The sequence below is a fragment of the Sminthopsis crassicaudata genome, chromosome 4 (genome assembly GCF_048593235.1).
Source record: "Sminthopsis crassicaudata isolate SCR6 chromosome 4, ASM4859323v1, whole genome shotgun sequence".
Classification (NCBI taxonomy): Eukaryota; Metazoa; Chordata; class Mammalia; order Dasyuromorphia; family Dasyuridae; genus Sminthopsis; species Sminthopsis crassicaudata.
Window position 1 is genome coordinate 107,420,028 of NC_133620.1, and position 15,837 is coordinate 107,435,864.

Consider the following 15,837-nt stretch of genomic DNA (forward strand, 5'->3'; position numbering starts at 1 on the left):
TAGTATTCAAGTGAAGTTGGACATTTATTGGCTATTGGAGGTGAGGAAAGTGAAAGAATCAAAAATTACTTTCAAAATGTTTATAACTGGAAGAATAATGATCTTATTAGTGGTGTTAGGAAAGTTAGGAAAAGGGCCAGGTTTGTTGGGAAGATTAGTTCAGTTTTATCTATGTCAAGTTTGTTGAATGTCTAGATGGATCTATAAGAGAAATTGTTTATGTATTTATGAATGTATATGCATTTAAGAGTCTTTTAAATAAGAGAATTTAGTAAAGCATTTAAAGTATTAAGAAAGAGTACTTAAGAAAATGTATATGTATTTAAGAGTCATCTGGGAAAAAGGACTATATAACATATAGTTATTATATATGACATACATAAAAATTGAATTTATGGGGGCAAACTAGATTACCAAGGAATAGAGTATCTGGAGAGGAGTGTTTAAGATAAACCGACACTTACAGGGAACAATGTCACTTAGAGGTTCAAAAGGGAGAGGTCAGAGAGACAGAGAACTAGGAAGAGAGCAGCACCAGAACAGAAGGGAAAAGAGATGCAAAGAGAATATAAAGCAGTATGGGAAGGTCAAGCAGGACTGAGGAAAGACTGGGTTTAACAATTAAGAGGTTATTGGTGACCTTGGAAATAGTGGTTTCAGTACTTAGAGAATTATTTTTGGGAGGGTACATTTTTCTTCTCAAAGTATAGATGTGTGAGGAAATAAACAAGAAAATGGAATAATTCTGATCTACTTTTTTGGTTCAGGCCAATTTGTTGAGATCCTTAAAGAATATAAAATGGTAACTATTAAGACCCAGCTCAAAGGCTTGTCTATTCTAATTCCTCTTAATGCTACTTCCTTCCCTCTATTATCTCTAGTTTATTTTGCATATATCTAACTTATTGATACAAAGCTGTTTTCCTCCCTCATTAGATTGAGAGTTTCTTGACAGCAGGGACTGTCTTGTACCAGTGTCTTTGTCTCCATGTGGACTAGACTTGGTTTATAAAATAGGCACTTAATATATGAATGTTGGCTGACTGACTAAAGAGTGGAATAAACACCATATTTTCCTCTTTTCTGCTGCTTCAGAGAATGTTTATTATACTAAGGTTTATAGTGAAATGTGAGTTAAACTGCAGGCAAGCTCTGAGTGCTTTGAAGATACTATCTGATAGATTTTAACTAGAGGGCTCAGAATAGTCAGACCCATACTTGGATGGAGCCCTGCCTTTGCTGCTGTGCTTGGGCTTTGGCATTCAGTGTTCAAAAGGGACTCAGGTCAACCATGAATCACTTCACTTGGGAACTGATAACTGCACTTTTCAAGGAGTTTCAGTTAGTGTGCCTCATCAAGTGTTCTTGGAGATGATAAAGAAACTTGTTGACTATGGTCAATAACTATGGTCACAACGGCTATGGTCAGACCTGAGAGGCTCTGGATTTAATTTGATTTTACTTAATTTAATTTGATTCAACTAACATTTAAAATGACAACTGGATAGAACACTGGGCTTGGAGTCAGGAAGATTCATCTTCCTAGCTGTGTGCCTCTGGACAAATCACTTAGTCCTATTTACTTTAGTTTCCTCATTAGTAAAATGGACAGGAGGAGGAAATGGCAAAGCACTCCAGTACTTTTGTCAAGAAAACCCCAAATGGGGTCATGAACAGTTAAACATAACTGAAAAAAACAACTGAATGCCCAATAGATTTTTGTGAAGAAACAGTGTCAGTGGTGAAGCAAATGTTGAAAACCATCTGATGATTTAAGGAACACAAAGAAGTATTTAGGGAATTGGGGATATTTAACCCAGAGAAAATAAGATTTTGGGTAAATGGTAGTCATTTTCAAATAAGACGTATACTATTCTAGAGGAGAAAACTAGGACCATTGAGTAGAAGTAAATTTCAGTTCTATTCAAAACAGCATTTATTAAGTACTTGAGATAATAAATTGTGAGGAATACAAAGATAAAAAATGACAGTTTTAACAATCGATGACTTTTAACAGCTAGAATTGTCCAAGCACAGATTTGACAATGTTAGTCTCCTACTTACTAAACTCTAGTAGTTCCTTATTCCCTCTAGAATCAACCATAAACCCCATCGGCATTTAAAGCTTTTCACAGAGTTGTAGCCAGTTTGCGGCTTTATTATGGGTTACTCCTCCCCATTCACCTATCCTGGCACAGGTAAACTGGTCTATCTCCCATCTCCATACTTTCAGGTACAGGGGTACTTCCCTAACGCCACCCCTTGGAACAGGATACCTTAAAGTTTAATGTGTTACTAATATGACAGAAAATCAAACCCTGATTTGTTTCTCAAGTGTAAACGCTCGCACTGAAAATTTTAGTCTCTGGAGCTGGTATGAGTGAGTTCTGACATTTGTAAGGAAAGTGCTAGTTAATGGGGATCAGAAAGTTAGAACTTTAGCTGAGTCTGGAAGGGAACCAGGAGTGCAGAGGTGGAGATGAGGAACAAGAGGGCCAGACCAGAAGGACAAGTAGTGAAGATGCTTGTAGTCCCAAGACAAACTGCAGGAGGGCTAGTGTTCCTGCAGAGCTGGGCAGCACCTGTGGGGGAAGGAAAGGAAGGCAGCAGCTAGGTGATGGGGAGCTTTAACAGTCAGAGGAATCTTGGAGCCAGCAGGAAGCCGTCCCAGTTGCACTGGGGTGTGTGACGGGCCTTTGGGAAGAACAATCTACCAGCTTTCGAAAGGAGGATGGACTGGTGGAGGGGACCTGAAACAGGAATCAGCAGGTTGTTGCAATAGTCTAGGTGCTCTGGGATGAAGGCTCCAACCATGGTGGTAACAAATCCACAGAGATGCTGCAATGGGAAGATCAGCAGGGTTATGGATATGAGGTGAGGGGCGAGATTAGGATGGCTCCGTTTCCAGGGTGGGTGACTAGCAGTGCCCTTGACAGTAATAACAAAGTTATTTAGGAGGAAGGTTGGAGGGGGCAAAGTGACCATTTTTGGATATGCTGAATCCAAGGTGTCCGTTATGGATCTCATTCTATGGACGTGCACGGGGCAACTGGAGCAGAGTCTGCAGGTCACAAGGGAGCCAAGGCTTTTCTCTGCAGTCCTAGCACCTAACAGTGTCTGATTGTGAGCTTGTGGTCACTGGAAGTTCAACCACAAGGTGGGCTGCTGCCAGGTGTCACCAGGAGCAAAGTTGGACTGTGTGAGTTCCAACGTCCTTTCCAATGTAAAAGTCCTTGCACTTAGCAGGCAGCAAAATCTGTATTAATCCTTTTTCAGTCATTCCTACCACAATTTCCTCTTTGGTTTACCATCAGAGCGGGTTCCTTCTAAGGGTTTCCCTTTGTCCTTGGCTTTCCTTTCATTTTCCTCACAAAAACCCCAAGATGGGCACAAGCTGCCTCATTTTACCAAGGCTCCAAGGGATGCGTGGACGGTTGCGCAGCTGGTAAAATTCAAACCCAGACCTCTACACTGTCACTCTGATTTCACGCCCAGCCCCACACAGAGTTGTCTTTGAAGCTGCACCCTGCTCCTTTCTGGGCACTTTTCTTCTGCTCAGCTCTTGCTCTGAACAGACCATTTGAGCTTAAAGGGCGAGCCCATCTTTGCTCCCCTCTGAGAGGGGACATCTGACCCAGGATCTGGGCTGCTGGACTGCAGCCTGTCTTTTCAACTGCCTTGGACCTACCACATAGTGCTCAAGGAACTGTGATCAGATCAAAAGGACCATTCTGTAAAATGGGAGTCAACTGACCACCCCTTATACTCCCGCCTCCAGCGATTTCCCAGGCCCAAGCACCTTTACTTGGCAGCCCTTTTTGTGGTCTCCCTTTGTTGAAATATCAACCACTTGCTGTGGCTTTTCTATTTGTGTGTGCACTTAGCATGGGATCAGGCCATTGAAAGAACTCTAGACCTTGTGGGCGAATGCTTTAAGTATATCAAGGCTTCTAGGAATAATACCTACTAGACAACTTTAGTGTTGCTCTTTTCTTTTAAAACAAATTCATTTGGAAATCCAGAAGGTTTAATATTTATAGACTGGCTATATAATCACTTGTATTTCAGAAAAAATATATTTAGCGTTTCTGAGGATTTGCTCATTGGTGAACAGGTAGAAGGAACTAATACTTAGTCAACGAATAACCATTTGGGTGTGGACTGTATGACAAACAGGAGATTCACTGCTCTCAGAGGGGGAGGAAGAGGCCAGGCCCAAGTCTTTCTGATTAAGAGCTAGGGTAACCAAGTGGTGTAGTAGATGGAGCAGTCTAAGATCTATATTCAAATTCAGGCTTACATACTTACTATGTGATCCTGGGCAAGACTTCATTCCTCATCTGTAAAATGGGAATACACAGGAGAAGGAAATGGCAAACCACTGATCTTTGCCCAGAAAATCCCATGGACAACTCCACAAGGTCACAAAGAGTCAGATACAACTGAATGACTTAACAATATATTAATCCAAAGAACAAAAACAATCTGGTTACTTTCTGAGGATAAAAACATGTCTGGCCTTATGCTGAACACCATGCACATGCATTTTACATATGCATGTTATGTATATATATGTGCACATACACATACAGATATTTGGGTGGCCTTGCTTATACTGCAAACAACTGGTGGCATGTCCCCTTGCCTCTGGTCTAAAACAAGTACTAAGATGACAAAGATTAGTCCACATCCTGAGAGGTAAAAATTTATTGATTTATATTATATATCAGCATGTTATGATATGGTCACACCTGGTCATACAGCTGACTTTATCTTATAGCCAAAAGAAGGATTTTTTCCTTTTAAAAATACATTTTTTTCAGCAGGAACAAACATTTGTAAAACAATCATATTCATATTTAGGCGGGAATTAAAAACAATGGCTTTTTTCCCCAAAACTCATGAGGAACAGGGCTGGTCAGCAACAGATCTCTTCATGCTTTAGCATTCGCTTTCAGGCTCCTTCCCCCAATAGTTCTTCACCTTTCACAGAAACATCTACTTAAGACAAAAATCCCATTCCCCCTCCCCCCAATAATGACCTAAATCCTGACCCAAAAGAAGAGGTAGACTGAACTGAACATTACACTCATTGGATAGATTGTGCAATACGCTCCAGTCCGCTTGAGTTTTCAATGGGCTCAGACTTGTTGCCTGTAACCAACAAATCTGATAGATCCTTCAAGTGTTCCAACCAATCTGAGATACACATTTATGAATTTACTTGGCTTTGATGAAGGAATTTGAAAGTAGACGAGTAAACTGAGAATAATGGCTAATAAAGCTCTTCAGGAATAGTTCTAAGTTTCATTTTTCTAAATCATAAGAACATGCAATACCACTCTGACAGTGTTCTCAACTTTTAAAAGCCCCTTGCCTAGAAAGAGGAATTTTTGTGATGAGTATCCATTTTCCTGAGAGCTCTGGATGGAGCAAATGTGAGAAATATAATACACTACCAAGAGTTAGAGGCCAAGAACAAAAATAAAAAATGAGCTTTTCAAACCAAGGGTAATATTTTGCCATTTGATCTAATTCAGGCTGCTGGGGGGAAATCAATTTACATTTTTTTCCATTATGAACTTTCCTCAAAATCCCAATGCAAAAAGTAGCAACCCCCAAAAAACCCAGAAACAAAACCCACACAACACCAAAATACCCCATTCAACTAAGAAGAATTAGAAGCACTTTATCTTGAAAATCAATTTTATTTTCTTGCACAGTTAAAAAAAAATAGAGCCAGCTATTAATTTCTGTTGAGAAAAGGTTTTTTTTTGTTTTGTTTTGTGTTTTTTTTTTGTTTATGTTTTTTTTTTTGGTACTAACACCAAATTTCTGAAAAGGTGATCTGTATACTAAAATCATTTAAAATGCATTAATAAAACAGATCCACATGTGACCAGCCCTTTACAAAAGTTAATTAGTCACAACAGCCTTACATTCATTCTTATCATACAGAACAACATGCAAATAACACACCAAGAAAAAAGGGAAAGGTGAAACAGGCTAAAGTAAACAATATGGCATTAGGAAAACTAAAATCCATTGTATAAAACAAACACAATTTTGTAATAACAACCTTAAAAACAATGTCTTTTAATACAACAGTGGTTCAATGTATAACTGTTTCATTACCCAATTATAAAACAGAAGTTACTGTCAAATGCATAGACTCCTTAACATGTAAAGAATTTGTGCATCAATTATGTGTTCAACAGTTTTACACAATAAAAATAAAGCCATTCAAAACATGTGTGCATACTTTGCAACTAGAATACAAGTTTTATTTTGCTCTTTAAACTGTTTTTAAAAAACACTAAATGTAAAAATCCACATATATGTAATTTTGCAAAAAAAAAAAAAAAAATCCATATTGTTATCATTCTTATGGCTCCAATCACCTTCCCCTGACAGCCTAGCACCCTCAGTTTATTTCCAGGGCCCAGATCTTACTTGTTGGGGAGTGGTACAAAATGGTTGAAGTAAAGTACCAACCAATACCTGCTCCAAAGGACCCCCAGGCTTCTTTGTGATTTAGATATCCCTCACTTAGGTGGTTTTGGTCCCAAGCACATTCTGCTTTACTCATCTATAAATTGAACCAATGTACCTATGGGCCAAGCCCAGTATTTGACTTTTCCTTTCTTTTTAACAGAGGTAAGGTTCACAGCACTGCATGGCAAGATAACAGATCATTTTTACTTTTTGCTCTACCTGAACTAGAGCTGAATACTACCATCATGGTAAAGTACATTTCATTTTCATTTAAGAAAAAGAGAAGGAAATAAAAGAAAACAATTAAATCTTCCTATTTAGCAGTGCAAATAATTTTCTTAAATATCAACACAAATCCAACTCCTACTTATCATGATTGAAGTTTATTATAACCAAGTTTAAATATTACAGACAGAAGTATTTAGTGAAATGATTGTCAAAAAAGAAAATTACTTAAGACAAATCCACATAGGGGCAGAATGAACATTCATAAAACAAATTTCAAAGGCATTAACAATAGAATGATGTACCGCAGAAGTTTACATTTGCTGATTTAAGATTTCAATTTAATAAAACAGTTTGAGAACACTTTTACAGCCAACTCTTGGTTATTCAAGAACTGATTAATCAGTGTGTGGATTATTCATGCTTGTTGCTTCTCCTCTTATGGTTGCCATTGTTCATGTAACTGCTCAGTAGCACATTCACAAATACAAGACCATGGAAATTACAAATCAAATCAGTCACAAACATTAAAGGTTTGACTACAGAGGAGACTGAAACTAACAGTACATTTTTGGATTATCTGTGAATTTCATTTATCCAGATAATAAACAAGGTTTGGCTGTAAGGAAGAAACTACCCAATCATATAGACTTGAACATACAAACTACCTTTAAAAAAGGCCTATTGTCTAGAAACTCAGAACTACATGTAGTAGATAACCTGTTTCCCCTTTAAACCTTTATTACTTTCTTCAATTTACCTTCAAGCCTCCCCTGGATAATGGGTTTCTCCACAGCAATGCACCTAAACCACCACCAACTGATTCTAAAAATGACAGTCAAGTGGTGTATTTAGATCACTTTTGTAGTCACTGAAACCAAGTTACTGGTCCTACCAAGAAGAAAGCGACGCTCAGGACTGTCGGATTTCTAGCAGTACACACTCATCTCCGCTGAGGCTGTGCTAGGTAGGCCAAATGAACTGCAGCTGCAGAGGAGGCGACGCTCCACAGGGTAACTTACACTGGCGAGCTCCAAACAACTTCTCCTAGCTAGCAGACTATTTTAAGCTTTATAATGTTTTGTCTTGATAAAATGTGAGTCCTTTGAATTTCCTTCCCTTTCAACACAAAAACTACACTGCAAACTGGAAGGTTTTATTCAGTTTGGTTTTTAAAACAACAACAACAACAACAACAGAAAACACCCTGATTACCATAGAGGAAGGAACACTGATTCTCCTTTCACATTCTTTAGTGCATCGAGGAGAACACTACTCACCGAGAAGGAAACTACAATCAGTGCTCTGAAACCAACATGTTTTACAAACAGAAGAGTAAGATATGCTTTAAAATAATTTAAGAAGTTATTGGGTCGACTGTATACCCACCTAGACACTGCCCATACCCACCCAAGTAAGTAACTGGCATAGCCATTTGTCTTGTTTGACCCACTACTATGGAAAAGTATTATATTCCAGGATGGAGCTTCTTTAGATGAATGCAATCATTTAAAGAGTATAACTGTCCCTTTATAGAACACTTTTTCTTTTTCAACTGTGAACATCAGAATAAAGGATTTTAAAAAAAATAGTCACAACTACATTACTATGGAGGAGGAAACCAACAGAATAGGGGCTTGCAAATGAAGGGGCACAAACAGAATTTACTCTCTTCTTTCCTTAAGTGCCCCTAGGGTGAGCTGGGTTGTGTGTGTGTGTACTGTCACTGTGTATGTATGGGCACTCAATAAAAAGCTGGGTTTCAAAATTTCATCTTATGATGAATATTTCTCAAACTAAGTACACCAACATTTCTGCATTTTACCAATAGCAGTACTTCCAGTCAATGAGGTATTTCAGTTACTGCGTTATGTTCTTTGTTTACATATGCACTGAGCTACCTTAAAAGATGAAGAAGCTATTGTGGGCTTAATATTTGGTGTTAACTAACTTTTCCCACACAACTGAGGGGAAATTCACATCTTTCTATTTTTTGGTTTACTTTAAATGGAAAACATTTAGTTTTATTTTTATCTTATAGACTATCTATCAAAACTGGTATTTGTGTGATTAGAGGCAACAGGGGAATCTACGTTGCCAACAGCACAGAACACTACAACTGACTTACTTGGATCTTAATAATTATACAATTCCAAACCACGAACACCCAGTAGCTCAACATCTGGCATTTAAACTATGTACCGATGTAGCTCTTTTGGAGAAAGAATTTGGTTCTATCACGAGGTAAATCACACAAACAGGATGACAAGAACTAGATTTTCTAGGAATCAATAAGAACTGGACTACTTTAAAAGCTTTTGGAAGAAAAGAGGCTGCTTTTGCAATAGCTTGCCTCCTAGTTAACCTTCCTTCTCCTGAGACTAGCAACTACTTTTGATATGGTGAAAATAGTGCTGTTTTGTACAGATATCTAGAAGGCTATGTTTGTATCTTGTCACAGGAGACTGAATAACTTCCTATCATTTTAAGCCAGTGTCTGGCTCTAGCTATTATTAGTTTTCTAATCAACTAATTAGTCTATTTTCTCCCTAAACAGAACATATATAGTTGTTTGGCATTATGTGTCTTAACCATCCCCAAATGTATTTAGTGTAGCACATCACTATGGGAAAAAAATTCCTCAAAACAAAAGGCTTCTGCGCTCTCTGTCACATCCGCCATAGCACGGTCCCCAAAAGCGCAGCCTTGTTGAAGAGCATCAGCACCCAAGGAAACCTTCAGAGGCAGCAAGGCTTTTCAGGAAACCCACTGGGGGTAAATTCAAACCATCTCAAGCCACAGACTTTTCCTTCACTGTATAAGAATCTCTCAAAAGTACATTTTGCAAGAGATAATTAATCCATGAAATATAACGTCAGAAACCAAATGACAAGATATTTTTTTCCCTCCCTTGGAAACGGGAAAGCAATAGCATGTGTAAACATGATGATGGAAGATAAACTCAACATTAAGTAGAGGCCGAGAGAGACGAGACTAATCTCTCTTGTTGTTTAAGTACACCCTAGTAATATTAGGCCTAATGAGCACTCGCTTTTCCAGAGAATGTCTGACACTATATTTCACTTAGGTGTTTAGGAATGGTGTTTTTTTTTTTTTTTTCATTTTTGTTTTAAAATAGAAACTGATGACCAAGAAACAGTTATGCAGGAGGCCCCAAATACTCCCAGAAATGTGAGTGGCAACATAACTTCAATCAGTGGAAACAAGGGATCTTTAGAACACTGGTAGTACAGACTACTGGTAAGAGGAAAATCGAGCTTTCTAAACTTAAGTTTCCAAGTATATTCAGTGGTGATATAATTTCTCTTAAGTCTTCCAGGATGATGTCATAACCTCCTCTTCTGCCAATAGCATGTTTGTGTTACGTTTGTGGTATGGTATACCTTTTAAAAACATGGAAAGTTCTTAAAATACATTAGCAGGTCATTATATTACTGATCCTCACTTTTAGTAAAGTTTTAAAATTTCCCCAAAGTGGGATAAAAATTAAGCTGGCCATCCAATTTCCTTTACTTGCGTATATTCTCATTTGCACATGTAATATAATGCACATTTGCAAAAGCCTAACTCTTATGGTGTCCATAGGTCCCATTCAACTCCTAGAATAGGCAATGATAAAAATACCGTAGAATGTTGTACCACATATAGCCAGATAAAAATGCTAAGGACTGTATGAAAAATAGCCACAAGTTGTTGAGGGTCATCTCCTTAGAAATGGCTTTCTTCTGGCCCATTAGGGGAGGAAAAGCTCCTAAAAGAACAAAGCAGAAAAGTTAATCAATTTGTGCGGTAGCAAGTTTCCTGGAAAAAATCATTACCATCCTCATGGCCAAAAAAGTTGGTATAACTATGAATTTATTGTAAAGCATCTTTTATTATTTTGAGGCTATCTTTAGTAATCAATCCCGCTATTTCCATAAAATTTTACTTAATATTTTTGTCAAGAAATAAGGGAATTATATGTAGTGTCTCTTTCAAAATAAGATATTCTGTAGAAAATACTTTAACAACATAAAGGGAAGGAGGAGCAGGTAAAAAAATATACTTATTTTCTGAAATAGTCACTACCACTTGAAAGTCATTATTTCATCATTTTTATTATACTCTATTTTTTCAACATTGTTTGATGTTTGATATTAATTTAATGGGCAATACAAATCATAGGAATATCTCTTAATTATAACAAATTTATAGCAAAACCTAAAAAAAGTTCCATGATCAATTTTCAAAAGAGGCCTCCAGAATTCTGTATATAAAATATACAAAGAGAGACCTATTTTAATTTCCTTTTTTTTTGTTTTGCTAAGACAATTGGGGGTAAGTGACTTGCCCAGGGGCACACAAGTAAGAAGTATTAATTGTTTGAGACCAGATTTGAATTCAGGTCCTCCTGACTTCAGGGCTGGTGCTCTATCCACTACACTAACTAACTGCCCATTAGTTTCCATTTTCAACCCATCTTGTCTCTGGTGTCCATCTTCTATTAGAATAAGCCCTAGGAATTGTAAGTCCAAAAATGATTTTCAGGAATGCAGCTACATTGCTTGGGACAAGTGCCAAGAACAGACTTCTGCATTGTTCAAATGAATACTGAATAGGCAATATTTTTATCTCAGTACAGTACTCTAACTTTTTCATGTGGCATAGCAGATAAAATGTGGGACTTGGTATCAAGGGTCTTGAGTTTGAATCCTGACTCAGACATAGTACTAGTTGTGTGATGTTGGGCAAGTCATTTAACTTGCAACATAATCAACTTCTTCATCTATAAAAACGGGAATAATAGCACCTACCTCATACAATTTTGATGATGACCAAGTGAGAGAACATGTGTAAAATGATTTGCAAAACCTTAAAGCTGGTTCTTATTTTGACATTTTTCCGACCCAACCTTTCTTCCTTTCCTCCTCTCCTGCTTCCACCCACTGCCCCAGTCCTTTTCAGTTTAATTAACAAATTTATCTACCAGAAAAAAAATACCATCATAGGCAATTTCATTGTCTCCTCCTCTCTGTTTCTCCTTTCTCTTTCCTTTCCCCACTTCATACACCATACACATACACATGTATGTATTTGTAAGCATGTGTATACACACCCCCAAAATAAAAACATTACACACTCGCTAAAACCAAGTAGACTTACAATAACAATAATACACCCATGTTATTATTAGCACATGGGATATTTAACTTTTAATTTTTCTTCTATATTTGGTTCTTCAATGATAGCCAAAATATTTAAGTGATTAGAAATATATTTTATCTTTGGGTCCCCAGTGGTTTAGGCAATAAAAGGCTAATAGAATATTCTGACTAGTTTGTGAGGAATCCCCAGAAGAGACTAGCCATACAAATGGAAAAAAAATATGATGTAGATCACGATTTAGCATATCTTAAAGAGTTTTTTTTTTTTTTTAGTGGAAGTTAATCAAAACCATAATTTATATATCCTTTTAACAATATGAAGAATCCATTCTAAGGTGTTTTCCCCCTATTGTGTGAATAGCCAATGAGCTAAAAATCCCAGTTTTTGTAGTAAGTTAAGGATTTTTAAAAAATCTATGATTTCATCTGTCCTTTAGGTAAATGTGACCTATATGACAATGCCATGGAGCCTGTTACCAATGTTTCTGATTTGTGTTTTTTTTTTTAATTGAAAATGTTAAATCTATATTCATGACATATATAAAATTATGTTTATATGAAATCCAACAGTCTTAAACCCAAACCCCATTCCTAAATACGGACAAAATATCTAAAAGCTCACTCAAGAATATAGAAATACAGCACATAAATAATTTAAAAAATTTTAATTTTTAGTTTATGGACAACATTTATCAAACCTTCAATATCACTTTTGGCTACCCTTTTTCCTTAAGAATCTCTAATTCCAGATTTCTATAATCTCTTAAATCCACTTGCAATTTTCCATTTAAATTATAACCACTTATGTTTAAATCCCTGTTATCTTCTCTCTTGGACTGTTGAAATCTTTTAACCAGTTTTCCAACCTTTAATCTATCATATATTCTTTTTTGCAAATTTATATAAACAGACAGTTCTGAAGATAGCTCCTTGACTTATTTAAGCTTACCACCAATATCCTCTGAATGTCTTCCAAATAAAGTTTAAACTCAATAGAAATCATTCCCAAACCTTCTGTAATAAGATCCTCCCCATCTTAATTTTCTTTGAGATACTCTAGTTGACTGAATGAACTGACCCTTCTGTGAAGGTCTATCTGTTCTCTACCACTTCACCTTTGGGTTTTTGCTCTTTCCTTTCACAAGACCTCATGAGACCACTCCCTATTTCCAGCCTAATTCTTAGCTTGCAGTAATTCTGCTATTCCTTTACAGGACCAGTTCCCCATGGAAGACTGTTTATAGCTATCCACCAAAACAATTTCATTGTGCACCTGGACAAATACAAAGAGCTTCCAGGAAGGAACAGGAAAGCATACTAAGAAATTGGAATATAAATCAACACAATTTACACAGAGGAAGGGGGACACATACATTTCCTTATATAAGAGCAGCTTATATAACTGGGGCTGTTTTTGACACCAATCATCTCACAGAATCATAGACTGATAAGAGGTGGAAGAAACTGAAGACATCATTTACCTCAAGTCCCTTCCACCTTGCAAGGCAATCTCATCTTACATCTGCAAAGCTATACTGTTAAAAAGGTGTTCCTTTCACCAAACCAGAATTTGCCTCTTTACAGCTTCTACCCACTGCCTTATGGAGTCAAGCATAACAAGGTTATTAACCTTCTGTCCTGTGAGAGCTCAGTTATATAGACTCAGTTATGGCTCTGCTATGTCTCTTCTTCTTGGGTCAAACCCTCTGAGAAGTGATCCTAGAAACTCTTCATCATCCCTGTGGGCAGGATCCAAGTTTTCTTTTCCATGAAGCATTTTTTTTTTGGGGGGGGGGAAGGTTTAGTTCACAACTAAGTACAATACTCAAAATACTGTCAGATTAGGGGAGAATGAAAATGGATTATCACCTCTCTTGTTTAGGATACTAGGTCTTTCTTTTAAAGCAGTCTAAAATCCCACTCGCCTTTCTCTGCTATATATTACATTTCTGCCTTGTATTGTGACTGCACAGCTCACTAAAAAAAAAAGATGAACAATTATCTACACCTTGCTTTGCTTCCTTGGGCTTATGAAGCTGATTTTTAAAAATTCAGGTTATGAGACCTCATATTTGATCATATTAAATATATTTTTCTTTCTACAGGAATTATAGATTTATTGTTGAAAAATTTCCATTGTTTATAGTTTAACTGCTCATTTTAAACTGAGGCTTGGAGAGAATAAGTAATTCCATTGTACATTTATGAGATTTAATACAACCTTCAAACATGTCAAGGTAACCTTGGATTATTTTTTATCCAACATTTTAGCCATTTCTCATAGTTTTATTTCATTTACAAATTTAATTAGCACAAACACTCAACTTTGTCCAAGTCATTAAAAAAACTGTGTCAAAGTCCAGAAGGTGTCTGTGGTTCTGGGTCTATCCTTTCTTCCAGCACTGACTCCCTGCGCTTTCTAAAAATTTCTAAGCTGGAATCTTTTCAGCTCAAATCCATCACCTGCCATGTAGCTTCACCTGCTGAGGACTCCTTGCACCTTCAATAAAACCTCCATCCCAAAGCACCCTGACACAATGCCATGGGGGGAAGGGAGAGGGGACTGGGTACCCCACCTTGGCAGTCTGGCCTGAGGACAGGCACCCCAGCGGCTTAGGGCTTCTGTGGGTGCTGGGCCGGGGCTGTGGCTAGAGTATGGAGCTGGGGGGCTGTTCTGTGGTGTGCTGACTCTGTCCTTGCCTTCTCTGAGTGACTCCAGCTAACATATGGTCTTCCTGTAAATGATCTACCGTCTGCTACTCTGAACAACGGACTCATCCAATTACTCTGTGCAGCTCTCTTCTAATATAGGAGTCTGGGACCCTGGGGCATGGCTGGAGGTGATCTTTGAAGCTGACATTAAGCTCATTATTACTAGTTTTTGGGTTTAGTCATTCCACCAGTAAGTATCCACCTAATTATTACTCTCATGAAATTCACATCCCCATCTTATTTATAAGAACAGAAGGAAACACTGTCATATTCTGTGCTGAAATGTAGATCAATTACATTTCTAGCAAGAAGAAGAAGAAGAAGAAGAAGAAGAAGAAGAAGAAGAAGAAGGAGAAGGAGAAGGAGAAGGAGAAGGAGAAGGAGAAGGAGAAGGAGGAGAAGAAGGAGAAGAAGGAGAAGAAGGAAGGAGAAGGAAGGAGAAGGAAGGAGAAGAAGGAGAAGAAGGAGAAGAAGGAGAAGAAGGAGAAGAAGGAGAAGAACGAGAAGAAGGAGAAGGAGAAGGAGAAGGAGAAGGAGAAGGAGAAGGAGAAGGAGAAGGAGAAGGAGAAGGAGAAGGAGAAGAAGGAGAAGAAGGAGAAGAAGGAGAAGAAGGAGAAGAAGGAGAAGAAGAAGAAGAAGAAGAAGAAGAAGAAGAAGAAGAAGAAGAAGAAGAAGAAGAAGAAGAAGAAGAAGAAGAAGAAGAAAGAAGAAAGAAGAAGAAGAAGGAAGAAGAAGAAGAAGGAAGAAGAAGAAGGAAGAAGGAAGAAGGAAGAAGAAGAAGAAGAAAGAAGGAAGAAGGAAGAAGGAAGAAGGAAGAAGGAAGAAGGAAGAAGGAAGAAGGAAGAAGGAAGAAGGAAGAAGAAGAAGAAGAAGAAGAAGAAGAAGAAGAAGAAGAAATGAGGTGCATCTGCATGACGTGCTTGCAATGCGATCACAGGGAATTCTAGGTGACTGTTATGGCTGTGCCATTTAGTTGTGGTGTGGCCCTGTGGGGCCCGCAGCAGGCCAAAATTGTCCAAAATTTTTCCAGACAAAGCTACTGCCGGCGTTTGACATTTCTTCCTCCAGTGGATTAAAACAGAGTTTAAGTGACTACTAAGATCAAGCAGCTAGTACATGTCTGAGGATGGTGTTGAACTCACATTTTCCTGAATCCAGGCCCATCACCCAATCCACTGAATCACCTAGCCATCTCCTGTTTCCTAGTCTAAAAAACTACTAAGTATCCCTTTAATAATAA

General features: G+C 37.7%; 1 protein-coding gene across 6 annotated transcripts in view; it reads right to left on the bottom strand.

Annotated features, from left to right (window-relative positions):
* Nucleotides 1-6,859: 6,859 nt before the first annotated feature.
* Nucleotides 6,860-15,837, bottom strand: part of LPGAT1 (lysophosphatidylglycerol acyltransferase 1) — a 97,741-nt gene continuing 88,763 nt past the window's right edge. For all 6 annotated transcript variants that reach the window (XM_074309095.1, XM_074309094.1, XM_074309099.1 and 3 more), the window contains one exon: nucleotides 6,860-10,492. In XM_074309095.1, the coding sequence (XP_074165196.1) occupies nucleotides 10,341-10,492 (152 nt within the window). In that variant the 3' untranslated portion in view covers nucleotides 6,860-10,340. The remainder of the gene's footprint in view (nucleotides 10,493-15,837) is intronic.